General features: G+C 32.8%; 12 protein-coding genes across 12 annotated transcripts; 3 read left to right on the top strand and 9 right to left on the bottom strand.

Annotated features, from left to right (window-relative positions):
- Positions 1 to 245: 245 nt before the first annotated feature.
- On the top strand, positions 246 to 764 carry TVAGG3_0535100 (uncharacterized protein; the record flags this gene model as incomplete). Its single annotated transcript, XM_001317106.1, has 1 exon — positions 246 to 764. One exon carries the CDS (start codon positions 246 to 248, stop codon positions 762 to 764), a length of 519 nt encoding a protein of 172 aa, XP_001317141.1.
- Positions 765 to 841: 77 nt separating this feature from the next.
- On the bottom strand, positions 842 to 1,441 carry TVAGG3_0535110 (uncharacterized protein; the record flags this gene model as incomplete). Its single annotated transcript, XM_001317105.1, has 1 exon — positions 945 to 1,373. The coding sequence occupies one exon, from the start codon at positions 1,371 to 1,373 to the stop codon at positions 945 to 947; it is 429 nt and encodes a 142-aa protein (XP_001317140.1).
- A 130-nt stretch (positions 1,442 to 1,571) lies between these two features.
- TVAGG3_0535120 (eukaryotic translation elongation factor 2, gene 2 family) lies at positions 1,572 to 4,097 on the bottom strand (the record flags this gene model as incomplete). Its single annotated transcript, XM_001317104.1, has 1 exon — positions 1,572 to 4,097. One exon carries the CDS (start codon positions 4,095 to 4,097, stop codon positions 1,572 to 1,574), a length of 2,526 nt encoding a protein of 841 aa, XP_001317139.1.
- A 1,578-nt stretch (positions 4,098 to 5,675) lies between these two features.
- TVAGG3_0535130 (fatty-acyl-CoA binding) lies at positions 5,676 to 6,629 on the top strand (the record flags this gene model as incomplete). The annotated part of the gene is made up of 1 exon (XM_001317103.1): positions 5,676 to 6,629. The coding sequence occupies one exon, from the start codon at positions 5,676 to 5,678 to the stop codon at positions 6,627 to 6,629; it is 954 nt and encodes a 317-aa protein (XP_001317138.1).
- Positions 6,630 to 7,472: 843 nt separating this feature from the next.
- Positions 7,473 to 10,679, bottom strand: TVAGG3_0535140 (presequence protease family; the record flags this gene model as incomplete). Its single annotated transcript, XM_001317102.2, has 1 exon — positions 7,526 to 10,486. The coding sequence occupies one exon, from the start codon at positions 10,484 to 10,486 to the stop codon at positions 7,526 to 7,528; it is 2,961 nt and encodes a 986-aa protein (XP_001317137.1).
- Positions 10,680 to 10,898: 219 nt separating this feature from the next.
- Positions 10,899 to 11,934, bottom strand: TVAGG3_0535150 (protein of unknown function (DUF3447); the record flags this gene model as incomplete). Its single annotated transcript, XM_001317101.1, has 1 exon — positions 11,195 to 11,887. One exon carries the CDS (start codon positions 11,885 to 11,887, stop codon positions 11,195 to 11,197), a length of 693 nt encoding a protein of 230 aa, XP_001317136.1.
- A 1,022-nt stretch (positions 11,935 to 12,956) lies between these two features.
- Positions 12,957 to 13,838, bottom strand: TVAGG3_0535160 (cysteine proteinases family; the record flags this gene model as incomplete). The annotated part of the gene is made up of 1 exon (XM_001317100.1): positions 12,957 to 13,838. The coding sequence occupies one exon, from the start codon at positions 13,836 to 13,838 to the stop codon at positions 12,957 to 12,959; it is 882 nt and encodes a 293-aa protein (XP_001317135.1).
- Positions 13,839 to 13,946: 108 nt separating this feature from the next.
- On the bottom strand, positions 13,947 to 14,261 carry TVAGG3_0535170 (uncharacterized protein; the record flags this gene model as incomplete). The annotated part of the gene is made up of 1 exon (XM_001317099.1): positions 13,947 to 14,261. The coding sequence occupies one exon, from the start codon at positions 14,259 to 14,261 to the stop codon at positions 13,947 to 13,949; it is 315 nt and encodes a 104-aa protein (XP_001317134.1).
- Positions 14,262 to 15,086: 825 nt separating this feature from the next.
- On the bottom strand, positions 15,087 to 16,652 carry TVAGG3_0535180 (uncharacterized protein; the record flags this gene model as incomplete). The annotated part of the gene is made up of 1 exon (XM_001317098.1): positions 15,151 to 16,641. The coding sequence occupies one exon, from the start codon at positions 16,639 to 16,641 to the stop codon at positions 15,151 to 15,153; it is 1,491 nt and encodes a 496-aa protein (XP_001317133.1).
- Positions 16,653 to 17,248: 596 nt separating this feature from the next.
- TVAGG3_0535190 (regulation of response to stimulus) lies at positions 17,249 to 19,618 on the bottom strand (the record flags this gene model as incomplete). Its single annotated transcript, XM_001317097.1, has 1 exon — positions 17,249 to 19,618. One exon carries the CDS (start codon positions 19,616 to 19,618, stop codon positions 17,249 to 17,251), a length of 2,370 nt encoding a protein of 789 aa, XP_001317132.1.
- Positions 19,619 to 20,311: 693 nt separating this feature from the next.
- On the top strand, positions 20,312 to 23,968 carry TVAGG3_0535200 (E3 ubiquitin-protein ligase family; the record flags this gene model as incomplete). The annotated part of the gene is made up of 1 exon (XM_001317096.2): positions 20,312 to 23,938. The coding sequence occupies one exon, from the start codon at positions 20,312 to 20,314 to the stop codon at positions 23,936 to 23,938; it is 3,627 nt and encodes a 1,208-aa protein (XP_001317131.1).
- A 963-nt stretch (positions 23,969 to 24,931) lies between these two features.
- Positions 24,932 to 25,126, bottom strand: TVAGG3_0535210 (uncharacterized protein; the record flags this gene model as incomplete). The annotated part of the gene is made up of 1 exon (XM_001317095.1): positions 24,932 to 25,126. One exon carries the CDS (start codon positions 25,124 to 25,126, stop codon positions 24,932 to 24,934), a length of 195 nt encoding a protein of 64 aa, XP_001317130.1.
- Between the last annotated feature and the right edge of the window lie 261 nt (positions 25,127 to 25,387).

Genomic DNA, 25,387 nt, shown 5'->3' on the forward strand with positions numbered 1-25,387 from the left:
GAAAATTAGGGATCTTCTACTTCCTATACTAGAATTCATCTAGGAAGGGAGTATAAGCTAAGACTATTCAATTACTCGATCGCAAGGCTGCAAATGGGATGATAAATGTACAAAAATAAAGTACAGATTGTTAGTTTATGATGAATTCAATGCAGTAATTGATAGCACAGAATTATAAGCTGGACAGAAGGCCTTATTATCTTTGTAATCAAACAGTTTTGAGAACATGCCACTTTTACTCAATTATGGAAGGAGAAACAGAAGAAATGGGCGTGGAAAAGCCCATCTCATTATATCAGAGCTTTCCTAATTTCGACGAGAACTCTCTTGCTTGCCTTACAACATGGCCCAAATTATCTGAACAAGCAGGTACTTTTTATAATGACTTATTAGCTCCTGCATCAACAGATCCATTAGTTCCTTCACCATTGAACAAAGATCCTGCTATGCAGCTTGCTTCAGAATTGCGTTCCCTTTTGGCTCATATTATCATTTTGAAGTCATCGGGTTCATTAGAGGCATCGGGTTTTGAAAACCAATCAATATTCAGATTGATTTACAAATACAACGAACTTTGCCAGTCTTTCGCTGCCATTATCATTCAAAGATGGTGGCGCTCAAGACAAGCAAAGGGCAAAGCCCAACTTCGCGCCAAAATCGATCTTTTCAAGCTTGTTGTTGCTTCCCCATCAAATGCTTCAACTCTTGAAGAGAAAGATATCCGCCGTTCGATGATTGCAAGTATTCTTGAATCTGTACAGTAAATTTATATTTGTAATGTAACTACATAATTGTATTTAACAATGTTATTACATTTAAAATAAAAATGTTTATCTAATACTTATATACTGTTTTAAAACATAAAAAGTGCTAATATTTAAATTCTTTACGAAACAACATAACTAAAATGGTCTGTAACAATGAATAAATGATCCTAAAACAATTTAATTTCTCCCTGCTAAGCGAAGAGCTCTTTCTCTTAATCCGTTATTAATCTGTATAACATACATCAATTGTGATCTAATAGATTTGACCTTTGGATGCTTCTCAATTTGCGACTTCTTGAGTAAATTTAATATTTCGTTAGTTTCATTTTGTAACATATCAATTTCCTGAACAATTAAATCTAAATCTGAAGGTAATTGATCATTACTCTCTTCTTCTTCCTCAACTTCATTGTTTTCGAAGTGATCTTCTTCTTCTCCAGGAACATTTTGCTGATTTTCAACCACTTCTTGTTCTCCCATATTTTCTTCCTCTTCCTCTTCTTCATTATCTACTTCAATTTCTTTTGTAGCTGTTGCTTGTTGAATTGAATCAATTGCTGAACGAAAATCGCGATACAAATTACGTAATTCTTTCTGTCTATTCATAAAACTAATATCACTCTTTATATCTGTTGATAAAGATGCATCGTCCTGAATAACTCTGCGCATTTTTCACTCTTTTTATAAATAAACGTACAGCTATCAAAAGCGATAATATTAAAATCTGTTTTGCAGAAAACAAAAAACATTTGGGGGATATATGAATAAATAAATCAAATAATTTAATTTGATAAGAAATAATAATTAAAGCTTGTCAAGGTAGCGATCGAGTGGTGGAACTTCTTCAGAGAGACCTTTACGCTTGCGGACGCTTGTAATTGTGTCATGGAGACGGTTACCAGCATGGAATGGATCACCTTCGAGTGGTTCCCAGTGATCGAAGATCATCTGTGGGAAAGCCTGACCTGATGTTGCACCACGGAGATCTTTGTCGAAGCCGAATGACTCCATAACTGGAAGATAAGCCTTGATGTTCATGAGTGGTGTGCCTTCACGCTGCGTTTGATCGAAAGCGCGGCCACGGCGCTTGGCAAGGATTGAGTGGACACCACCACAAACTGTGATTGGAGCAGAGATTTCGCAAAGGTAAACTGGCTCAACGAGTGTTGGTTCTGCGGTGTATTCGGAAGCGTAAAAAACACGACGGCCCGTTGGAACCATTTGACCACCATTACGGTGGGCAGCATCTGCGTGAAGGAACACTTCAACAACATTGAAACGTACACCACGAAGTGGCTCTTCAGCAAGGACACCGAGCTTTGTAGCCCACTGGAATGCGGAAACGAAATGCTCCTTAATTTCCTGAAGATATTCAGCAGACTTTGTTGTATCGACAAGGAGGTTTGGACCATTTGAGTCTGGACCGAATGACCAGACACGACGTGCATCGTTCTGCTCCCAACCAAAATCATTCTGTAAGATCTTGGCACGTGTCTTGACATCCATACGTGGATTGACATCTCCAGCTTCGATGGCCTTGAGTAATTCATCGGAGAGTGGTTCAGCCTGGCACATGAGTCTGTTAAGCTTGTTTGCAGACTTTGACATGCAGACAGTGTTGGAAAGTTTTGTAACTGTTTCTCTGAATGAAACAACAGGAGGAGAACGAATGATTGGAATGCCTGCAAAGTCTTCTTCAAGATCCTTTAAGCAAATTTCAAGGTGAAGTTCGCCAGCACCAGCAATGATGTGCTCGCCTGTTTCTTCGTGTGTGACTTGGACGCAAGGATCTGCTTTAGCAAGACGATTTAAGCCATCAACAAGCTTCTGCAAATCTTGAGCTGCCTTTGGCTCAACAGCAACGCGAACAACTGGAGAAACAGAGAACTTCATAGCTTTGATTGGGCAAGCATCATCGTGAGTGGAAATTGTTCCAGATTTGACGAGATATTGATCAATGCCAACAAGACCAATTGTGTTTCCACATGGGCAATCCTGAAGATTTTCAACTTTTCCACCCATCATAAGAACTGTGCGCTGAATGTTAGTAACATGGATGTCATCTTTGCCTCCTGGAACATAGTTTGCACCCATAACGCGAACGCGTTGACCTGTTGCAACTGTTCCAGAGAAAACGCGACCAAAAGCATAGAAACGGCCTTTGTCACTTGCTGGAACCATCTTTGAAACATAGAGCATGAGTGGACCATTTGGATCGCAGTTACGAATGGCTTCTGCACATGGATCATCGAGTGGGCCTGTGTAGAGTATATCTGCACGATATGATTGAGCTTTAACTGGTGAAGGAAGATGAAGAACAATCATTTCGAGAAGAGCTTCGGACATTGGAATCCAGCGGCGATAAATTGCTGAAAGTAGATCACAGCCTTCTTTATGAATTTCATCATCATGGAGCTTAATGCCAAGCAATTTGAACATTTCTGTGTACTTCTCTTTTTCACCATTCATGATGGCGCGAGAAAGAGCAACAATTGGCTTGAGAATATACTGGCAGAATGAGCGTTCAAGAGTCTGGCCTTTGCTGTTTGTTGCATGGGAAATGAAGCATTTTGTGACTGGATCATAAAAGCGTTCACCCCAAAGCTGAGGAACAAGCTTATCAACTGGAACACCGAAGCGAGCTGAATAGATCTTTGCGAACTTTCTGACTGTGAAGCCAAATGAATGGAGGCCAGAACCAAATGCAACAGTTCCCTTAGCTGGAGAAACAATGATATCTCCCATTGGACCTTGCTCATCTGTATATGTTGCAATGATAACATTTACCATATCGATGGCTTTTGAATATTGGAGATACATATCTTCTGGTTCGGCGTTGAGCTCGAGGAGTGAGCGATCAATCTTATTGATAATAACAACTGGCTTGATGCGCTCAGAAAGTGCTTGACGAAGAACAGTTTCTGTCTGGACGCAAACACCTTCGATGCAGTCAACAACAACAAGGGCACCATCGGTGACACGAAGAGCAGCAGTAACTTCTGCGGAGAAGTCAATGTGACCTGGAGAGTCAATGAGATTAATGAGGAAACCATTACCTTCACTATCAGCTGGAATTTCTTCATTTGGCATCGTATAATAAAGAGATATACCAGTTGATTTGATTGTGATACATCTCTCTTGTTCATCTTCTCTTGTATCCATTGCTCGCATTTGACCAGCATTTTCCTGAGAGATAATTCCTGCACGGGCAATTAAAGAATCTGTAAGTGTTGATTTACCATGATCAACATGAGCAATGACAGAGAGGTTTCGAATGTTATGACGCTTGTTCATAACTTCTCGTATCTGGGCAACAGTAAAGTTAACCATCTATTAAAAATGAAGTAATAAATGAAAACATTTTCAATCCTCAGAAAATTAAGATTTGTGACTTCTCAAATTTTTTTCAGTAGTCACGGCTCCAAAATAAATTACTGTGAACATACAAATCATTCAAATTTTTCATTTTATATCTAATTATCCGCTAACACTTTTTATTTCAAAAGAAATTTTTTGACAGTCACGAGAAATAAACAATAAACAAATATGTATAAAATTACTTAGCTTATAAAGTAGAATGGAATGAAATCATATTGGTTTTAAGAAACAAAATGATATTTAATTTTGCAATTTTGCGAAATGGTGGAAAAAATTATATATGAAAACTAAGAATATATTATATAGTTTTAATATCATAATGCAAAACTACTGATATTTTAGGTCATTCTGTTATTACAATTAATTAAATGGTTAAAATAAATAGCAGAGCTGAAATTTCAGCCGAAATTAATCAATCATAGTTGTGATAACCATTTGCATTTAAATAAAACTACTTTGTGGGTGTTCTGAATTAATTTTTAATCATTAATATTAGAAACAATATTACTTTTATTATGATTTTAATTGTACCCGAAGATCATTAGCCTGGTAAAATGACTTATCCAGATACTCCAGAATGATGACAATTTACTCAATGCAATTAATGAATGAAAATCATAAATATTGAATGAGATTTTAAACATTTGCTGGTAAACTCTTATTGCTGCACTTTCCACTTTTTATGTCTATATTTTGTAGCAGGCATATGACAACCATATTACTTACTATTTATTGATTTATTATAACTTTTTTTTGACCAAAAATTATAACTTTTTACAAAAAATTGAGACTAACAGTTAGAGTGTTAAAAATTAAGATACATATATCGTGAAATCACTTAATTTCATAATGAAGAGCTATATTCACATCACCATCTTTTTCATTGATGTGTGATCCATGGAAATAAGAACTATAGGTGCTTCTTTACTTTAATGAGTTACTGCATAATGAAGAGCGATTTTTCCAATTTTACCTCCATATGAAAGAAAAAATTGCAAAGAGATGGAATCTCAAACATCGCTTGCTTGATGCAAAATTAATTTTACACTGATTTGTTCATGTGAAAACTGCAATTTTTATTTTGAAAAATTGACACTAAGAAATCAGAAATTTTCTTTCATGACCCATTATAGTGCGTTAATGCAGACATATAAGGATTACAATGATATTTTTACAGAGCTTTATAGACTTAAAACAGTTGATGAAGAAGAAATTGAACATTTTTACGAAATTATTAAAACAAATTTGATCAATACCAAGATTTTAACGCTTGAACAGATTATATTGAAAATATCTAATATATTTCCCTATAACAATCATTATTTCAGATCTTATTTTGCTATTTTCAAAAAATTATATGAAGAATTTCATCCGAAATTTATCAATGATTTACATTTACTTTTTAATTATCTAGTTTATAAAGAAATGGGTATCGTTCTTGACGAAAAGAGTAAAAAACACTTTAATTATTTTGAATCCAAAAATTATCAATTTGAAGTTCATGAAGAAAACACCATTTTCAGAACAATTATGGATGACAATATCAAATCATTTATATCATTCACAGAAAAAGAAAATTTTAATCCAGAAATCAAATATGGAAGCTTTTTCTTTCCAAACCCATATTTATTATATTCATTACTTGAAATATGCTGTTATTACGGAGCAGTAAACTGCTTCAAGTTTTTAAGAACAAAATATGATTCAAATATAACTAGTACATGTCTTGATTTTTCGTTTTTGGGAGGAAATCCAGATATCATGAATGAATGCCTGAAATTTTTTATTCCAAATCTATCAAGCATGATGTTTGCAATTATATCAAATAATATTGATTTTGTGACTTTTTTGATGAATGAATTCTTATTAAAGATTGATTTAGAAGAATGCATTAAATATAACAATCTCCAAGCATTTTTAGTTTATTTAGATCAAACAAATCAAATGAACAAGTGTTTTATTTATTCATCAGGTTTTAATATCCCATCGCTTTGTCAATATTTTCTTTCGAATGGTGTGGATATAAATACGAAAGACAATTTTGGAAAAACTGCTCTTCATATTGCAACAGTTTACAATAGCATCGAAGTAGTAGAATATCTAATTGAACAAGGAATAAATATTAATTCACAAGATGATGAAGGAGAAACTGCTCTTCATTATACTGTATCATATAATAGAAAGGAAATTGCAGAAATTCTTATTAAACATGGAATTGATGCTAATATAAAAGACATGAATGATTACAAAGCAATTGATTATTTAAATAAATATGACTGCAACGAAACATTAGATTTCTTATTTACAAACTTTGGTATTCATAAAAATGAAGTAATTCGTTCGGAAAACTATAATTTTAGTCCAGGAACTGCAGTTCTTTCTTTTTGTGATTGTGAAAACGCAAATGAACAAAATGATCTTAAAATTACTCAAGAAATAGAAAATGCAAACCAAAAAAGACACAATTCATCATGCAGAATCTAAAAAATTTCTAATTTAATTCAATTTTTAGAATTCTTCATCTGTAATGCAATATTTTTTTCTACAATTCATTCTTGATGTCGACAATGATAATTTTGTAACTTTTCCAGAAGACAATAAAACTTCCTTCACTTTTAATTCCTTCCAAAAACAACCAAATATGACTATTCTTACTTTTAATAAGAATAATATAAGAGAATATCATTTTCTCACAATAGAGCCCTCTTTGTAATATGTTTAACAATAGTTATTTCGATCATTTTTTTTGTAGAATAGTTTAAGATGGAAACGTTCTGGATTCGTAAACTTTTTCTGATTTTAAATTTTTTTCCCCATGTCTTTTGGAGATAGTTACAATAAACTGATAATCAAAAAGCGCAGGTCTCTCAATTTTGAGAAGTTTACATATTTTAATGGAGGCGTCGGAGCCTTCCTATGCGGTCATAAAGCTTTGAGTTAGCCTTCTTGGGCTGGAAATCCTTTCCCACACAGTCCACCCTCACTGATGTCCGCCCTAATCAGCAGATAAATGCTGAAATTTAAAATTGCGATCCAGCATATTCAGATCGAAAATGCCGACAATTGCAGAATTTGGCATTGTAAAAGAACCCTTATTAGATATATCTTATTTATTTGTTAATTTAGGAATAAAGGTTAAAATTGAATGTCTCAAAAAGCGCAGGTCTGATTTTGACACCAATTTGAGAGAAACTCATAGAATTAATTGTATGAGTTGACTCAAAAATATGATCGGACCTGCGCTTTTTGACGAGCAGTTTATAACAACTGCAAACCATATCTATCATTTGGAAATGGCCAAGTATTGATAAGAATCAAAAATTAAATATAAACTTAGAAATTTTATTTATAAAAAAACAACATAAATTTTTTTTTTGATTTTATAATTTCACATTTGTATATTTTTGAGGTAGAGGTGCCAAACTAGCACTTCCAAGTATTGCAGACGACCAATTTGCTTTCATTAAGTTCTTTGCTTCATTAGTAATTTGGTCTACATTCATGTTTAGAACTAATTCTCTTATTTTTTGTCGAATTTCGTTGTTAGAAATTCCGTAAAAGATACTTTGTCCGTATTCCTGAGGCGAAATCGGTGAATCCAGAATAGAAAAGTATCTTATTTGCATTCTCTTTATCATATCTATGTCACAATGCTCAGAACAATATGAAATACTCTTCATAAAACTTTCTAAAACTTGTTTAGGACATGTGTCTCTGTAACTAGAAATAGAAGTGATTCCTGAGTTGAAATCATGTTTTGCAGAAACTCCATATGATCCAAGTTCTTCTCTAACTTTACGTGTCAAAATTTCGGACGATAGAAGTAAACAAAAGAAAGATCTTTTGACACAGTTTTCTAAATCAGTGTATTTCGGACCTTTCGTGACAATCGACGTGAAATAAGTAGATGAATCTGTCTCTAATATTGTGTTGGTCACTTCACCCGTAAAAGTGACTGAATTTGGCACTTTTTTAGGTTGTACAGGGGAAATTTCCGAAATTAAAGAATTTAATTTCGGAATCAAAGAAGAACTGTGACTTTCCTGGCAATGTAATGATGCTGTAAATGTTCCTGACATAAAAACATTTTTGTGAAGGCTCTCAATATATTTTGAGAGGTTTACAAAATCCGTTATTTTGTCAAGTTTCTTGTAAAAAGAAATTCCATTCCACAGCTCATTTAATTTTGCTTCTTTTGATATTTCTTGTGCAGCAAACGACGAAGAAAAGAAATTTCCATTTTGGGAAATCCTGTTTTTGTAGTTTGTCTTCGTCATTTCCATCAATAACTCAATTCTACTGTTATTAAATATCCTGGGATTAGTTATAGTCTTCTTAAAAAGTGACAACATCTTATCAAAATCTTTGACCAAACATGAACTTGTCAAAGAAAAGTGACAATGTAATAAACCGGTTTTACAATCAGTATTTAAGGTTAATGAACTGTCAAAACCGCCAGTATATAAGTAAACTTCATCAGCGAACTGGTCCTCATCCAAATCATCAGCTCCGACATCAGTTAGAACTAAATCTAATAGTTTTAAGTCAGAAATGTTTTCTGTTTCTATTGGAATGTCACTTTTTATTGTAACGAAGGCAATTCCATTTGTTTGAGTGTTGAAATACGTAACTTTCTGGTTATTCACGTATTTTATTTCTTCTGCTTTGGTGGGGATGTCAGAAATTTGTAAATTTGGTAGTTTTTGTACGTTATTTACATTTTCTGACATATTTTTAAGTTTTTGGGTTTCTGAGATAATTTTATTTTTATCGTCATTGGTCATTTCATTTTTAAGATTGGTCAGTTCACTTTTGATCTTTTTATTATAGTTTTCCTGGAAATTAGGTACTCCTTTCATTGAGATCTCCAATCTGTGCGAATTTGTGATCAATTTCTGTTTTAATAATAATTCGAAGTATCTCGGTTGCAAAGCGAGCACAGATCTTATGCGCTCGATTTCCCATTTGTTGTCTATGATGTCTATGGGATTAACTCCGTGGATCCAGGAAGATATTACATTTTTCCAAATTTTGAGTCCTCTGTTAGAATCAGTAAGTTTATCTTGCATTTCTAGGTTATGTAAGACACTGTCGATTCTTTTTCGCTCAAAATTATCGGTAAAAACTTGATTCAAAATTGCCAAAACCGATTTCCCAATAAAAGACTTGTTTTTGTCGACTCCTTCAAGTGCTATTGAGAAATATGGCTGTTTCACAACCGACATGAAGCCGCTATGTATGAAATTTGTGCCAATTTCGTTCTTAATCAGTCCTTTAAAGAGAGGAGAAGAAGTTGAGTCCATGAGCAGCTCGGAAAGGAAATGTAGATCGAATATATCACTATAGTTTGATAAATCTCCAACCATCCATACGATTCCTGACAAAATTTTGTTTGGATCTCCAACAATTGGGCCTTCTACTTCCACTTGTCGGGGATTTAACCACTTGGGCTGCTCAATGGATGCGTCCTTTGGCTGTTCGTATTTGTTGCTGAACGATGAAATAACATAATTCACTTTTTTCATGACTTCTGATACAGGAATGCTTCCGTAATGGAAGAATATAGCATTTGATGGATGGTAGTATTTTTTGTGGTACTCTTTGACCGATTCTAATGTTAATCTTGAAATTTTTTGCGGATCACCGCCATAATTTAGTCCCAAAACGGAATCATCGTAAAGATTTTGTCTGATAAGATTGCTGAACCTATTGGCTGGTCGCGACTGTTCTCCTATCATCTCATTGTAAACAACTCCAGTATGACGAAGAGAAGAAGAAGAATTATTCGGTATTTCGAATTCGAGATGGTGACATTCTGACTTGAAGATTTCTTCTGTTAAACTGGGATGAAATGTAGAATCTAAGTAAATATCGAGTAAATTAAAATAATCTTTGCTATTTGTTGTAGAAAATGGAAAAGAAGTCCATTCTATGGAAGTGAATCCATTCATGAATGTTGCAAATGATCTCTTTCGCATTTCGTTGAAAATTGATCTAACTGGATATTTTTCTGATCCTTGTAACACTAAATGCTCCAAAATATGTGAGATTCCGGAATCATCGGTATTTGTAGTGCGAAAAGACGTTGAAAAGAAATTATGTTGATCTTTTGTTTTAATATATAAAAAAGGACAGTTATATGTCTTGTGTTTGTATAAATATGCTGTAAAATCATACTCAGGGAAGTGTTGCTCGTACTCTAAAACGAATCCATGTGTCTGTGAAGGCATATTTATCTCATGATATGCGTAAATTGAAGCGAGAGCCATAACAATCGGAACAAAATACACGGAAAACCTTGATATTGCAGGTAAAAGTTGACTTATTTCATTGAGCATCATCAAAGTTCAGCGTGATTTAAGGGAAAAAAATCCGGTGTTAAAAATTAGATTTCCAAATTGTATAGTTTACGATACCCTTCATGAAAAAATAAAAATATTATTTACCAGATTTCATTAAACAAATATACATCTCAAAGTGTATCTATCCATCATAGAAAAATTCTGGATCACAGATCTTTATTGAATGAATTTTAAACAATCTAAGATCTGAATGACTGCTCGTTGTTATGAAATACCACAAATTGCTTCAAAGTTGAATAATAGCTTAGGTATGAAGTTATTTTTTATGGATTATGAAATATTTTTTATTGGAATCCTTCATCACCATGAATAAAATGACAATTTTTTCTAAAGCATAGGGATAAAACCATATTTATCTATTTCATTGATATTTGCACCATGCGAAATAAGAAGTTCGACGGTTTCTTTGCTATTATATTTTGCTGCAATATGAAGAGCGGTATTTTCATCATTATTTTTTTCATTGATATTTGCACCATGTGAAAGGAAATATTCACAAACGGATGGATTGTTGAAAATCACCGATTTAATAATACATTCGTTAATATCATTTGTTTGATCGAAATAAACTAAAAAGGATTCAAGATTATTATACAATCAGCAATCAGATAAATCAATCTCTATTTTGAATTCATTCATCAAGAATGTAACAAAATCAATGTTGTGTGAAATAATTGCATATTTCATTCACTTTTCATTTGGTTTTTGATGTTTCAAACATTCACTCATGATCTCTGGATTTCCACCTAAAAATGAAAATTGTAGACATATTTCAGTTATTTCTGAGCTGAATTTCGTTCTTAATAACTTGAAACAATCAACTGCTCCATGGTAACAACATAATTCAAGTAATGAATATCCTTCTTTAGTATATGGATATAAACTACTTTCAAGTGTTTGATTTTTATCAAATCCGTCTCTTTCAGTGAATTGTATAAATGATTTTAGGTCATTATTCATAATTGCTCTGTAAACTGTATTTTCTGTATGAATATCCAGATTTTCTGAGAAAATTTTTTCGAAATCATCAGATTTGTCTAATTTAATTCCATATTCTTTATAAAACAGGAAGTATGATATAATTTTAACCTTGTTGGTCTCTGTAACACGATAATCATCAGATATAAGTTTGGCAAGAGATAAATATGAATTTGTATAGCGATTATTATATGTAATGATATTTAAAATGTCATCCATAATCCTTTTTGGTGGGTATTTCTTTGAATCAATCAATTCTGTTTTGATCAGTTTGTAAATTGAGTTGAAATCTTCTTCATTTTCGGTTTTAAGCTGATACAACGCATTATATATATCGATGTCGTATTTAAAGATACTTCGCACTTCATTGTATTTATTTGTGTTAACGTTTTGTTCCGACATTAAAAAATTTAAAAGTCATATATCAGCATTTTACCTGTTAAAATATCTTTAAAATTCATTTAAGGAAAAATTATATGTTAAACATGTGGGGAAAAAAATGAATACAAAGATTTCGGAAGTAATTTATATGAATTTTGATCTAGTTCATAGATATGAATTAACACAAAAACAATGTAGAAGTTGAAGACAAAAGGATATTCATTCAAAAACTTATATAATATTATCGATTTTTTTTAAGGCTCTCTGTGCCTAATTTACATGTATGCACATATGTTTAAACCTTTGGAATTTATAAAGTTATTTTAACAACAAGTTATAACGCGACGATATAAGTTATTTGGCCAGATTTGAAAAAATCAAAAGTGTCTTAGCGCCGATAGAATCGACTGATAAGTGCTCGCTTTTTTACAACTATTCAATTTTTGATTCTATTTAATCCAGAATTTGCAGTGCATACATATATCATTATCTTCAAGACCTCTTACTTCATTATCGAATGGAAGAAAAACTTACTCATGAGGCAATAAATAATACTCAAAGACAAAAATTCAATTAAAAGATTAAACCTCCTTCAGATAATATCGATGATACCAAAGTACAAGTCGTAACGTCTAATATACCAGACTAAATACCAGAAATTCTTCAATTTTCAGAACGAAAATTTTTACTAAAGAGTTCAAAAATCCGGCATCAATCCGATATTTTTTAACTGATCCATCACAGCTTTCATTCGATAGTTTATATATTTGCTAACCACTGTTTATTTCCAAAAATATTAAAAAAATCAGACAAACTTTTAAGTTTTTATCAATTTCTTTGTGCATAAATCTTTAACAACTGATAAATATTAATTTAATACACACAAAACTTTTGTTATCCATTTAATTGAAAAAAATAATTCAAAGATAATACTACATCTAATATCAATTGTTTAATACAAATACACAAGAGACACATAACAAATTTTAAACTCTTCGTAGGAAATTGAGTTTATCTATTAAATTATTTTCTCAAAATATTGGGAAAATATGTGATATAAGGTAAATTTTTAATAATTAATTAATACTTATTAGTTTTCTTGAAATTCTGTTGGTGCAGGAGTTCTGTGCGGGAGGGGAACAAAGTTATATGGAACTGCACCTACGGCTTGGGATTCGATATTGCAGTCATCAAATCTCCTGTTAAACCTCATGAAGCCTCCTTTACCAACTTCAGATTGATTTAATTCAGTAATTAATTTATCGCCTTCAGTTTTGAAAATTCCTGTTCCAGTAATGATTAAAGACTCCAATTCAACATCATTACTTCCACCATATATTGTTCCCCAATCAGCACCGAAATGGGGAATAACCCACCACCAACGCTGGAGTGGTATAACATTATCAGCATGATTCTTATTTAAATTCAAATCATTCTGTCCCCAACCAATGATTGTTACATCTAGCATTCCTATAATTTTATCCCAATCATTTCGGGTCTTACCATCTTCATCCCAGTAGCTAGAGTAAATACCACCCTCATAGCTAAATAACGATGGGTAGACAGTTATTGAAGAAGTGACAGCACCAACTTCCCAAAGATGTGATTTGATCCATCTCCAATTGTAAAGGAAATATATCGGACATCCTGTCTCTGGATCTCCTGGATTACAACTTCCTGTTAAAGCCCAATGATGCTTGCAATTTGTTAAACCTGGATAACATCTGTTGTTTTCACAATTTTCTCTTTTGAAGTCTGCTCGTGGTGCTTGCATGAAATTTGTTCTTTCTGAATCTGAATCTCCTGGTTTATCCCAACTCTTGTAGTCCGGAGGATGATATGTCCAAAATAGTTGGTAAGCATTAAGCGGCGTACGCTCAACACATGAGTCGCCAAGAATATCACAGTCAAGAACGTATTGAAGTGAAAAGTTGACGAACTGACCAGCCCATCGAGAAACAGAAATTGACATTGCAGATGTAACAGCTGGAGCCCATGAGCTGCATAACGTTGTAACGTCAAAAACTGGGAATTTAATTATATCTGTAGTTGGATAAATTGATTTGCCTTCATGATCTTTCTATTTTGGATATGAAGCATTAGTCAAGGTCGGAAAAGCTGCGACGTTTGATAGACCTGTAATGTAGTTTTTATCAACTGTGTCAAAGAAGTTTTCGTTGGCTCCAACTGGAACCGCCGAACCTTGATTACGTCGTGGAGGGCAAACCGGTGATAAGAAACGTTTCGCATTACCAATGGTCATCCCTGCAAACTTAGGATAGAGAGTTGCCTTAAAAGGTGAGTTAGAATTGCTGTTTATTGCATCAACCATCTCCTGAGTGATGAGAGGATCAGAATCCTTTAAAGATCCAGCTAAGTAAATATATACAAACATTTGTAAGATCGACCGATGTAAAACTTTTTCTGATATTTTTGAAAAGAAATGGTTGAAGTTCTTTAATAATGCAAACATGGTTTAATAACAATGCAAAATCTATATGATTTTCGGATTAGTTATTGCGCAAATATATATGTATATCAATTTACGCTTTAAAATACCTTTTTTACTTAATATAAAATTTAAAAACAATACGAAATTGCACGGATTTCAGATTGAATGAAACGTAACTGGCCAGTCAATCTTTTGCATTACTAATATTAGCTACATCACATAGAAATTAAAATAATTTTTATAAGATAAATGAGAAAAATTGTGTAATTTAGAATAAATATGGTTTGTTAAAACAAAACTTCTACATTTATATAAATTATTTTTGCTACTCAATAATTTTTCTGTAATGATCATTAAATGAGGCAACAAGTGTTGCTACTCTGCATATATTATCTATTTCTGCACCACATGATCTTTTCCTTATATTTGTCACCATGTAACAAAGAGCTCCTTCTTACAAAGATATTTTTTTTCTTTGTGTTTCAAAACTTCCAAAATATCTTCTTTGCTTTTTAGTAAACAAAACTTCAACAAGACAATGGAATCTTCCAGATCTCTTCTTTAAATGGATTATAATCTGGAAGGAATTATGTCCTTTGAGAGAACGTTTAATACGAAGAAACAGTCTTTTAATGATGAATTCCTCAAAAGAACCACACTTTTAGATATAAGATGTTTCTCATGAGCCGGGAACTATTAATCTGTGAAATCAATGTTTCTAGCATTGATTTCTGTAAATGGAAGCTCCAGAGTGTAAATATTTAAGTATTTGGTTACAAAGTACTAAACAGAAATTTTTTTATAAAAATATACAAAGAAAATAAAAAATTATTCAAAATGGAGCCATTGTAAGTCCAGATTTTGATCTATTTCCTCTTAGAATCGGTTTCAACTTATCCTTGTTGAAATACGAAGCGATCCAATATTTTAATATCGGAGCATCATCTTTAGAGAACCCAAAAGCCCTGAGATCATTCAAGAGTGAATCAGGTGTTAATGCTTTAACTCCTGCTACCTCAGCGAGCTTCATAACAAAACATGCCGCACAATCTTTTAATTTCATCAGCATATGGAGGATAAAAGCCGTTTCACTTACATTTGTGCTCTTGCCAAGGACTTTCCATACTATAGATGATGGCGGACAGCCATCCCCGGCGTAATAATCTGATTGTAAATCCAAAACGCTGGCAAGGTGCTTAGCGTCACCACAAATGTTTTCTGTAACAACTATCGAGTATTTAAGAGATTCTTCAGGCGTAATCGTTTTACATATTTTGTAATATTCCGGTCTGAAGAAAGGAACTAAGAAAATCAATCGTTCGGCGAGTGGTTTCGCAATGCTGATATCGTTGGATCTGATTATCAACGTTTGCCCGGATAATAATGTAAATCCAATGAAAAAGAAGACATTATTCTTCGAAAACTTGACAAGAGAATACGGACATGCTTGTAAATGCATTGATCGTAAGGCAAAAGCCGGAAAACCGCCGAAACCGCGAAAATTGCTAGATCCTCCAAAATCTATAGTAATTGGAGATTCCACGAAGCTTGATTCAGTATCTATATTGGCTAAAAATGAATTATATGGTAGAGAATCAACGAATTCTTCAAGTTTTGGTCGAATATCTTCTAAATGTATTAATTCTTCGATAGGTCTGAGCGCGTTATTAATAATAGTGAAGTATTCTAGGGGTCTTTCGATGTATTCTACGTCATCATATTTTTCTATCTTAAAAAGTTTCAAAATTCTTTGTAATTCTTCCATTTTTGAGTTGATTATTTGATTTTTGTTGTTCTCTTGCTCTTGGATTCGACTCAATGACCTTGCAAACTGTTTTAATTCTAATGGAAATTTTTCTACTGATGGAGACTGAATTATCTTGATTATTTCGATGATTTTATTATAGTATTTCGAGTGTAGCTTAGTGATTGTGTCAAAATTTAACATGACTATCGTAAAAATGATTGTTCTAGTAAATCCTCTTGCTTCTGCATCATAAAGTTGTGTATAAACAGCAATATATGATATCCCTTCATATGAAGAAACGACTATCGAAGGCTCTGTGTTAAAATCTGATGAACAAGAGTTTACTGGAGTATTTACGACATATAATTTGAATCCGTCGTTGTTATTCAAAACTAATGAACCATATTCCCATATGGTTTTCGGATAAGAGGCTTGCGAAAATTCAAATATTGCGGCATAAATTCCAGAAGTCGATTGTAATGTACATGTATCATCAGATGATAAAGTAGAAAACGCTTGAGCACGGGGTCCTGATGATGTGTCAGGGCCTGATTGCCTTCTAGGTGAATTTTCCATTCACCTTTAAAAATTTCTGATGATTTACACGAAATTTGTCAACTGTCAAAATGTCAAAAATATAACTTAATCATACTTAATGAGTCTGATTTCTATATATGGTGCATCACTTCTTCATATTAGTGATGCATCTTGCCATTAAACTTCTGTTAAATCCAATTATCAGTGACATTTGAAATTCTAATGAAGTCAACACTATTCAATTGATGAAACATATTAGGTGTGTACACAAACTACAATTATCGAAGTCTAAGATTCCACTCTGTTTGTTTGAAAAATATAAAAAAGTTCTATCAAGGATTGAAAATTATGGAGAAAACTATTATTTATCAGTCTAATAAAGTTATAGATTTTACAAACAAGATGAAGTTGCCAATAACAGTACATGAATAACCGAAACTTTCAACATAATGAATGAAATATACAATAAAAACAGGAAGATCAATACTATTTCAAAAATGTTGAGATATAGAAGCGAAGAATATGATTTCAAGTTTATACATAACATATAATGATAATCTTATTACAGGTGAATGCTAAAGCCACCTATAAATAAGTTCGGTTTTAAAAGATTATATAAAAAAGTGAAAATCGAACAATTGTATTTTTATAATAAACCAAGAAATTTTTCATCAATAATACCAATAATTGTCAATGATTTCAAATACATCGGGTGCATTTGCTTTTTGCAGGTTAATAAGTTACACTCAACAATTGCTTCCTTATTAAGAAAAGCAACCTCGAAAAGGTTATTTAGATATGACTGAGTTCGGTTTTGTATATCAACCCCACATTTAAGTTTGTAACAATTTGCAAATGCATTTGATTCAACTTCTGAAACACAAATTGGTAGATTGATATGTGTTAATGAAATGCAATTTGCGAATGCATAACGACCAATTGTTTGCACAGAATGATCTGGAATAAGAACATTTATGAGATTTCTGCATTCAAGAAATGCACCAGGAGATAAGATATGTACCGTCTCAGGAATATAAAAGTAGATGAGTTCAGATGCAGGAGGGAAGCAAACCAATGAGGTCTTGTTCTTATCAAATAGAACACCATTGATAACTAAAAAGAATTCACTATGAGAGCATTCGAATGCTTTCAATGATCTGCAGCCCTTGAAGACTGAAAATCCAAGACTTTGTAATGAACAGTTTTCAGGAATTATAAATCGTTCTAAACTTGAACAATCCCTGAATGCATATTCTGATATTGAAATTGTTTGATTTGGCACTCTAAATGTTGTGATGTTAGTATATTGAAATGCATTTGCTTTTATTTCTCTGATACAATCTGAAAGTATAATATGGCGTAATTTTGTTGCATAACTAAATGTTGAAGACCTTATAGTTTCAATCGGAGAGTTTCCTAAAAATGTTATGTTTTCAACACCAGAACTGCTAAAAACAGAACTTCCAAGAGTGGCTAATGATGGAGGGAGTTCAATTGATTTCAATGAAAGACAATTACTGAAGCAAGAATCGAATATTGCAGTAGTTTTATCACTTAACTTGATTGTTTTTAGCTTTTTACAAGAAGAAAAAACTCCGTTCAATAATATTGTGTTGCTTGACTCGAAAGTTACAATTTCTAATGATTGAGCTTTCTGAAATGCATAATTATCAATTTTCAATAAATTTATTTTAAAATGAATTTCGAGTGAATTGCATTCGAGGAAAGAGCTGGCTCCTATATAATTCAATGATTCTGGGAACACTGTATTATTGAATTTCAGACAATTTTCAAACGCTGAGCTACCTATTGATTCCAGAGAGTTTGGAAGATTAATATTCTGGAGATTAATACAGTCACGAAAGGCCGAGTTACCAATCCGAAGCAAATTGGAATCTGAAAGAAAATTTATTGTATTCAATTCCTGAATTCCACGGAAAGCGGCTTGTGATATTTCGATAACTGTATCTGGAATATCATATCTTTCATTTAAACTTAGACACAAAATAATTTTATCCATATTTGAATTATAAAGAATATTTTGATGATCAAACCAAAACTGGGAATCTGGAGGTAAAGTAAGATTTATATCATTTGGAAAGCATGATCCTCCAAAGTTTTTAACGCTCTTTGGAATTATTATACTCTTAAGGTTGACACATTGAAAAAATGCATATGGTCCAATTGTTGTTACTCCTTCTTGAATTGTTATTTGAGAGATATTAGAATAGGCAAAGCAATTGTTTGGAATAATTGTCAAATTTTTCCCAAGAATGACTGTATCAAGATATTTGCATCTTTGAAACGCACCAGATTGAATCATTGTAACAGAATCTGTAATTATACATGATTTTAAATGTGAATATGCGAAAGCAGATCCTTGTATTATATTTAAAACTGAATTAAATGTTATTTCTTCTATCAAAGAATAAGAAAATGCATCTCCAATAACTTCTACAGTGTCTGGAATCCTAAATGAAGTCAAATTATTATATGGAAATAAAATAAGAAAAGTTTTTTGCTTATTGTATAACACATTATCTTCTGCTAAATAATTCGTGTTATGGGAATCGCATTCTATAAATTCTATGGTTCTGCAACTTAAAAAAGCAGCGCGAGGAATACTTCTTAGATTCTTTGAGAGAAAAATTCGTTTTAATGGAGTCTCCATAAAAACATATGATGCTATTGTTTCAAGCTTGGAATTAGGACTGATAGTTATTGAACTTAATGAACCAGACTTAGCGAAACAATATTCTCCTAAACTTTTAACTTCATCTGGAATAATAATTGATTGCAATGAATAGCAATGAGAAAAAGCATTGTTTGATAGTTCTTTGAGATTTTTTGGAAGAATGACATCAGATAGCAAAATACAACCAGAAAATGCTCTGAGTTGTATTTGCGTAAGATTCTCACAGTTTGTAAAATTAATTGTTCGAAGTTTTCTACAACTTTCAAAAGCATACATACCAATGGTCTTAAGTTTGGAATGCTGTGGAAATGTGATAGACATAAGGGTTGATTGGCTCCCTTTGAAAGCACTATTTGATTCATCTCCATAAATAATTTCACATTCAACTTTAAGATGAACGTCAACGCAACTATCAGTTGCATATAGAACTCGATTATTCTCTTTATAAGTCTCCCCAACAACTATTTTTCAGATGACGCTATTTCATAAAAATAAAATAATCGGAACAATTAATACAATTATGATTGAAATATATTAACCAAAGCAATGTGTTCTAGATTTTTTAAAAATATGTGTTCAAAGTGACGATTATGTCAATATTTTGTAATCAAAAATTGACAAATTTTCAGAATGAAAAGAACGAAGTTTTACAAATGTCCCATGATAGAAATGAATGACAAGACAGAAAACTTGTCTTGTGATATGAAATTGTGAGATTCTCATAGAATATTTTAAATGCCAAAAGTTTACAAAATTCCCAACATTCACAAAAAATCAGCAACGGCAAGGACAGATTATGCGATTTTCATCGTATAGCCAATTTTAGCTATTTTAGATGTCTTTGCAATGACTAAGAGTGGAAATATACCAAATTTCAAAGTTTCATTATTCGATCATAAATATCGGCAGTTATTTCTATATGATCTCAAATCTCTTAGTGTTACTAGTGATAAATCCATCAAAATCCAAGGCATATTTTTCCCATTTGAACTAAAATTTTGACACTTTTTTTGAATGAATGATGTTTTTAGTGAGATTTCTCGATGTATAAAAATGGATATTCCTAAATTTATAGAATTAATAGACGAGTACATCCTACCAGAGAATATCAAATCACCAATTGACCATAAATCTTACTATCAGACGGCAGCTCCATATCCATCTTGTACTTATGTATGGGAAGACGATTCATTAGTAGCAATTTGCAGAGAATGTTCAGTTTCTCCAATGTCTGTAATATGTTTAGATTGCTTTGAACACTCAGATCATCACAATCATTTAACTTTTTTAGTTAGATCAGAATATGGATTCTGTGATTGCGGAAAAGCCAGCAATATGAAAGTGCAAGCATTCTGCACACATCATCACGATCCAAAAATTCCAACATCACAAATTCCGGAAAATGAAAAGGAAAAATTCAGACAAGTGATCGATCTAATCGTTTCAAACATACCATTTTACTGTAGTTGCGATACAAATTCTGCCGTTTCCCTATTAAAATGGATAAATGGTTGGATCAGGGCAAGTTACTTGCATATGAAGGTAGTAGCCGATGTATTTATAGAAAAATTCAATCTGACGAACTTCCTGCTTCGATCAGGAAAGATGGATTTGAGAATTATTGATGAATTTGTAACAACTTTAATTTTCTTACACAGTTGTGAGGATTTCAATCTATATTTACTGAAACAATGCATCTCCTTATTCCCCAATTGCGTTTCAATACTTCTAGAGCTTGCTTCTGTTATAAGTCACTCTCCAGATTTATTAACTACGACACCACCATTCCCACAGTTCCACAAGGTGACTCAAACGTTTCTTTTCTGCATAAAGAATGATTTGCTACAGAAAGTTATCCATACAATGGACTGGATTAATCCATTTCTAGATTCTATCAAATTAATCTTCGATAGAGGGCTAAACGACTACGACAAAAATAACTCATGCGCTAGAATTGCCATATCCATGCTTTTCAGCCTTACAGAACTCATGCAACATATTATAAAAAATTTAAATCAAGAAGAACTTATACAATTCATCAGAAAATACGTCGATGCTGTACTACCTCTAGAAGGCCAATTTGTCTTCGATTCATCCATTGGAGATTTCGTTCCTGGAACTGGAAGAATTGCATATGTCCAAATTACGGAATTAGAATTTACATCGTTCAATATAATTAATCTTAGGAAATGTGTCGTTCCAGATATAATCGAGATTTTTATTACGAAGTTTTTGAACAATCTTTCGTCAAATAACTACGAAACAATCGAAGACAAGATTGTTTACCACAGATTCTTCGATGATGAACATGTTAAAACAAGTTTGTCCCTTGGCTTGCACTCTTTTGCCCTTGATCAGTTATTATTACAAAATGATTTGAAAAAATCATTCGAAACACTTTCCAAAACCCATAACTACTCATACGATGACCTAGCCATATACTGGGCCCTCCTTCCTTTGAGGTTTATTGGGTTATCCCAGCTAAATTCCTTCAAATTAGTCACAATGGACCAAATATTGAGCCGCTACATCGATATCAACCAAAATTGGGCCAATATACACCTCAGATTCAAGCAATGCTTCATAATTGTGCAGACAATGCTTGGATTAGCGAGAGACAAAGACGCTTTCCTTAAAATGATATGTTATACGTGTGGTTTAGATGCAGATTACTGCACAGACTACGAAATAGGTATAATGGAATTCAATGTTTTGATGATAATTTGCGGATTAATTTTTGACAGGTATTTAGTGAAGAATGATGAACGAATGATCCGTAAATTGAGTTTTATTTCAAGAATGACCAGCGGACCTCAAAGTATCAATGAGTTATTGACTGGAATGCAAACTCCTGATTTTTTCCAGAAGGAAATAATAGAGGACGTATTAGAAGTCGCAAGGCAAATTGCAGGAACAGACAAGTTCGTTGTAAGAAACGCGTCAGAATGGAATGTTGTCGCTCCTTGGGTTCCAAATAATTTAATCCACGGAGCAGTGTTATCGAAACTTAGTAGCGGTACGAGATTTTTCCCGTTCCCGGAGTGGGAAGACCCAATACGTCCGGAAATTGATCTAAAACCTTGTCTGAATTCGAGAGTTTTATTTGCATTGATTTTCCAGATAATTTCGAACACGGTACACTTCTCAGGATACACAGATCCGGTAACTGCTAACGTTTGCTCAGGTTTACTAGTAAGAATGGGCGAATTATTCCCTGATCCTCCAAAAGAAATGCCAAAGGTATGTAGTCCGCCAAAAGCAAAGACACTGGAAGACTTGATCAAGGTATTACCAAACAATTTGTACGCTTTCGTAAGATTTCAAGTTGCATATCGAGGTAGCGAAGCAACATGCGTACTCCAGATGCTTGAATGCCTCGGAAAAGTATCAGAAAGGATTTTCCATGTCTTAGATCCCGATAGAGTTAAGACGCCTTGTTCACCACGCCAAGAAACAGAACAAAAAGTCTTAATTGCAAGCGCAAAAAAGCAAGCAATCGATTTTATCAGGAACACACCTTTGCCATTCGATTCCCATAAGGTCAAAAACGCAAATTACTCGAAATGTAACATTTGCGGTAAAAAAGACAATCTTTGGCTCCCAGTTTACGCTTACAAAAACGGTTTGCCAAAATTTATCGGTCTTGACGTTGACACAGTTTTATCATTATTTGCATGTCCTCATTGCGTACATATCAGTTGTGTTCCGAAAAATACATGTTATTTATGCAAAAATGATAATTTCAAGGCAAATTGCTTTGTTCCTATGAATCCAACCCCTGAAAACGCGCAGATATTCCTCTCTGCGCTCTTCCCGAACGAGCCAGCTGAGAAATGGCCCGCTTTAGGCATTAATACTTTGACATATGAAGTTCATGCGATCGAAATGAGGCACAGAATGAATCCATTTGCACTTGACAATGCAAATCAAAGGATTCTCCTTGAGAAAACCTTCCTTTGCATTCAAAGTTTCGATGACATTGACTCGAATTGCCTTGTTCATGACCCGGTCGCTTCTCTCTTCATGCTTTTGATGGATGATTACGACTTCTCAGTGTTTCTCGATATCATACGGACCTTGTCCATTGATCTTTCTCCAAAAGATTTGTATGTATTTTTGAGATGTTGCCGTATTATAGCTCGCTTCTTATATAATAAGGCAGCAAGAGACTGGGATGACGAAATGTCCGCCGAAAAGCTCAAAATCTTCTTTGGAATTGATAATGTCAAAGAAATTGTTTTGGAAAAGTTCAAATTCAAAGATTTGGACCAAAACTTGATGTACATGATACTCAAGAGCGGTGTTAAAGAGACTGATTTGTTCGGATCAACTTATTACGACTTGTTGACAGGAGATATAATTTTAGGAAGCCACGATCACCTTGAACCGATCAAACAACTTCGTCAACATGTTAAAGATAAGTGGAATAGCTCATTTTCTATCTTGGTTCCTTTGCAGGGCGGAAAACATGCAATAATCATAGATGGAAACGAGACAATCTACTATTTGATGCCGTTATACTACAATCCGTATAGAACTGAGATGGGAATCCTTGAATGTCCTTATGTTCTATCAAGAGATGTTAATGATTATCTTATCGATTGTATTTTATCAGGATATTGGCTCGTGCTGAGCAAATAATATGTATCATTATGTTAAATAAATATTTGTTTGTATTATTTTTTATTTGCTTCTAGTTACCCTTAATTTTTTTTACTTTTACAACTCAATATAAAGAAATTTTTTTTATATGGTATTATTATTGTCGTCTGGCGGTTTTAAACAACAATGCGAATTGAACTTTTAGCCAGATAAAGAGCTATTCCATATATCATGCGTGTTTGCACACTATATATATAGATGGAATTGATGTTCTTCCTTTATTTATGTACCAAAACATGCTTGTAAAATCTCTATATTAGACGACAATGATAACTTTGTCACTTTTCCGGACGACAATTTGAAATACAATAGAGTCATTATGTTTTATTATTCTTCTTACTCCAATTTGATACATGCACACTTATTTTTGAGATCACATGAAAACTAATAGTTTATCAATATACTGAAAGTTCCGCAAATATCGTTAAGGAGCTCATGCAATAGACCGTTGGTTCATTCTACGATTAAAATATTTTCAATTTTTATTCTAATGTCATTAGAACAAGAAAAGTGATTATGGTGTATAAATAGAAAGGATGCTATAGTTATATTTATAAATGGAATATTAACTCTGCTTCATTGACGGTATCGTATCAATTGTTTGCATTTTTCGATGAAAGACAATTCCTCTAACCAAATTGAATTTTATTTTTTCTTTTCCTAAACGGCATCTAATTTTAAATATATTTTATCTTAAAACTTAATTAAATGAGTATTGATAGACAATACCTATCCTACAGATACTTCAAGAGATTTGACACATCAAATCATTAATGGTATACAATTGTCCACAATTACACTTGTTTGACGTATTATGAGCCACAAAATATTAAAAGGCTTTCTTGGGATTCGCGTTTTATATATAAAAAACTACAAAAATTTATAAATCAATATGTGAATGTTTATTCGATTAATCGAAATTTAATTTCATTAGTTTAGGGGAAAAAAGTTTTAAAGGGAACTTTCCAGTATTTAAAGATGAATTACAATGCACCTATATTTATTATAACACTGAGCAAGCTCTTCTTTTGATACAAAATATCGAACTGTTTTTTGCTTATCTGATGTTTTGAGACTCATGTATCCATGACCATCGTTATATATTGCATTACGAATGTCGCCTTCAATTTCTTCATGGATAATCCTAATCTTTGATCTACCGCTCATGATATAATAAATATGGCGGTTTGATATTAGATTCAGAATATAACCGTAATTACAACATTTTTCTACTATAAATTTCAAATATTTAGCTATTTTCTATATTTATATATATAGATATAGACCTATATAGACAATATCCTTGTTATAAATTTATATCATTCGAACGATTAAAATTTCTGGTCATTATTAAAAGTAGCCATTTTTATGCACTTTTCACAAAAATTTTATATTGAATATTTCACAAAATTTGAGTGGCGAATTGAA

This window comes from Trichomonas vaginalis, chromosome II (assembly GCF_026262505.1).
Source record: "Trichomonas vaginalis G3 chromosome II, whole genome shotgun sequence".
Classification (NCBI taxonomy): Eukaryota; Parabasalia; order Trichomonadida; family Trichomonadidae; genus Trichomonas; species Trichomonas vaginalis.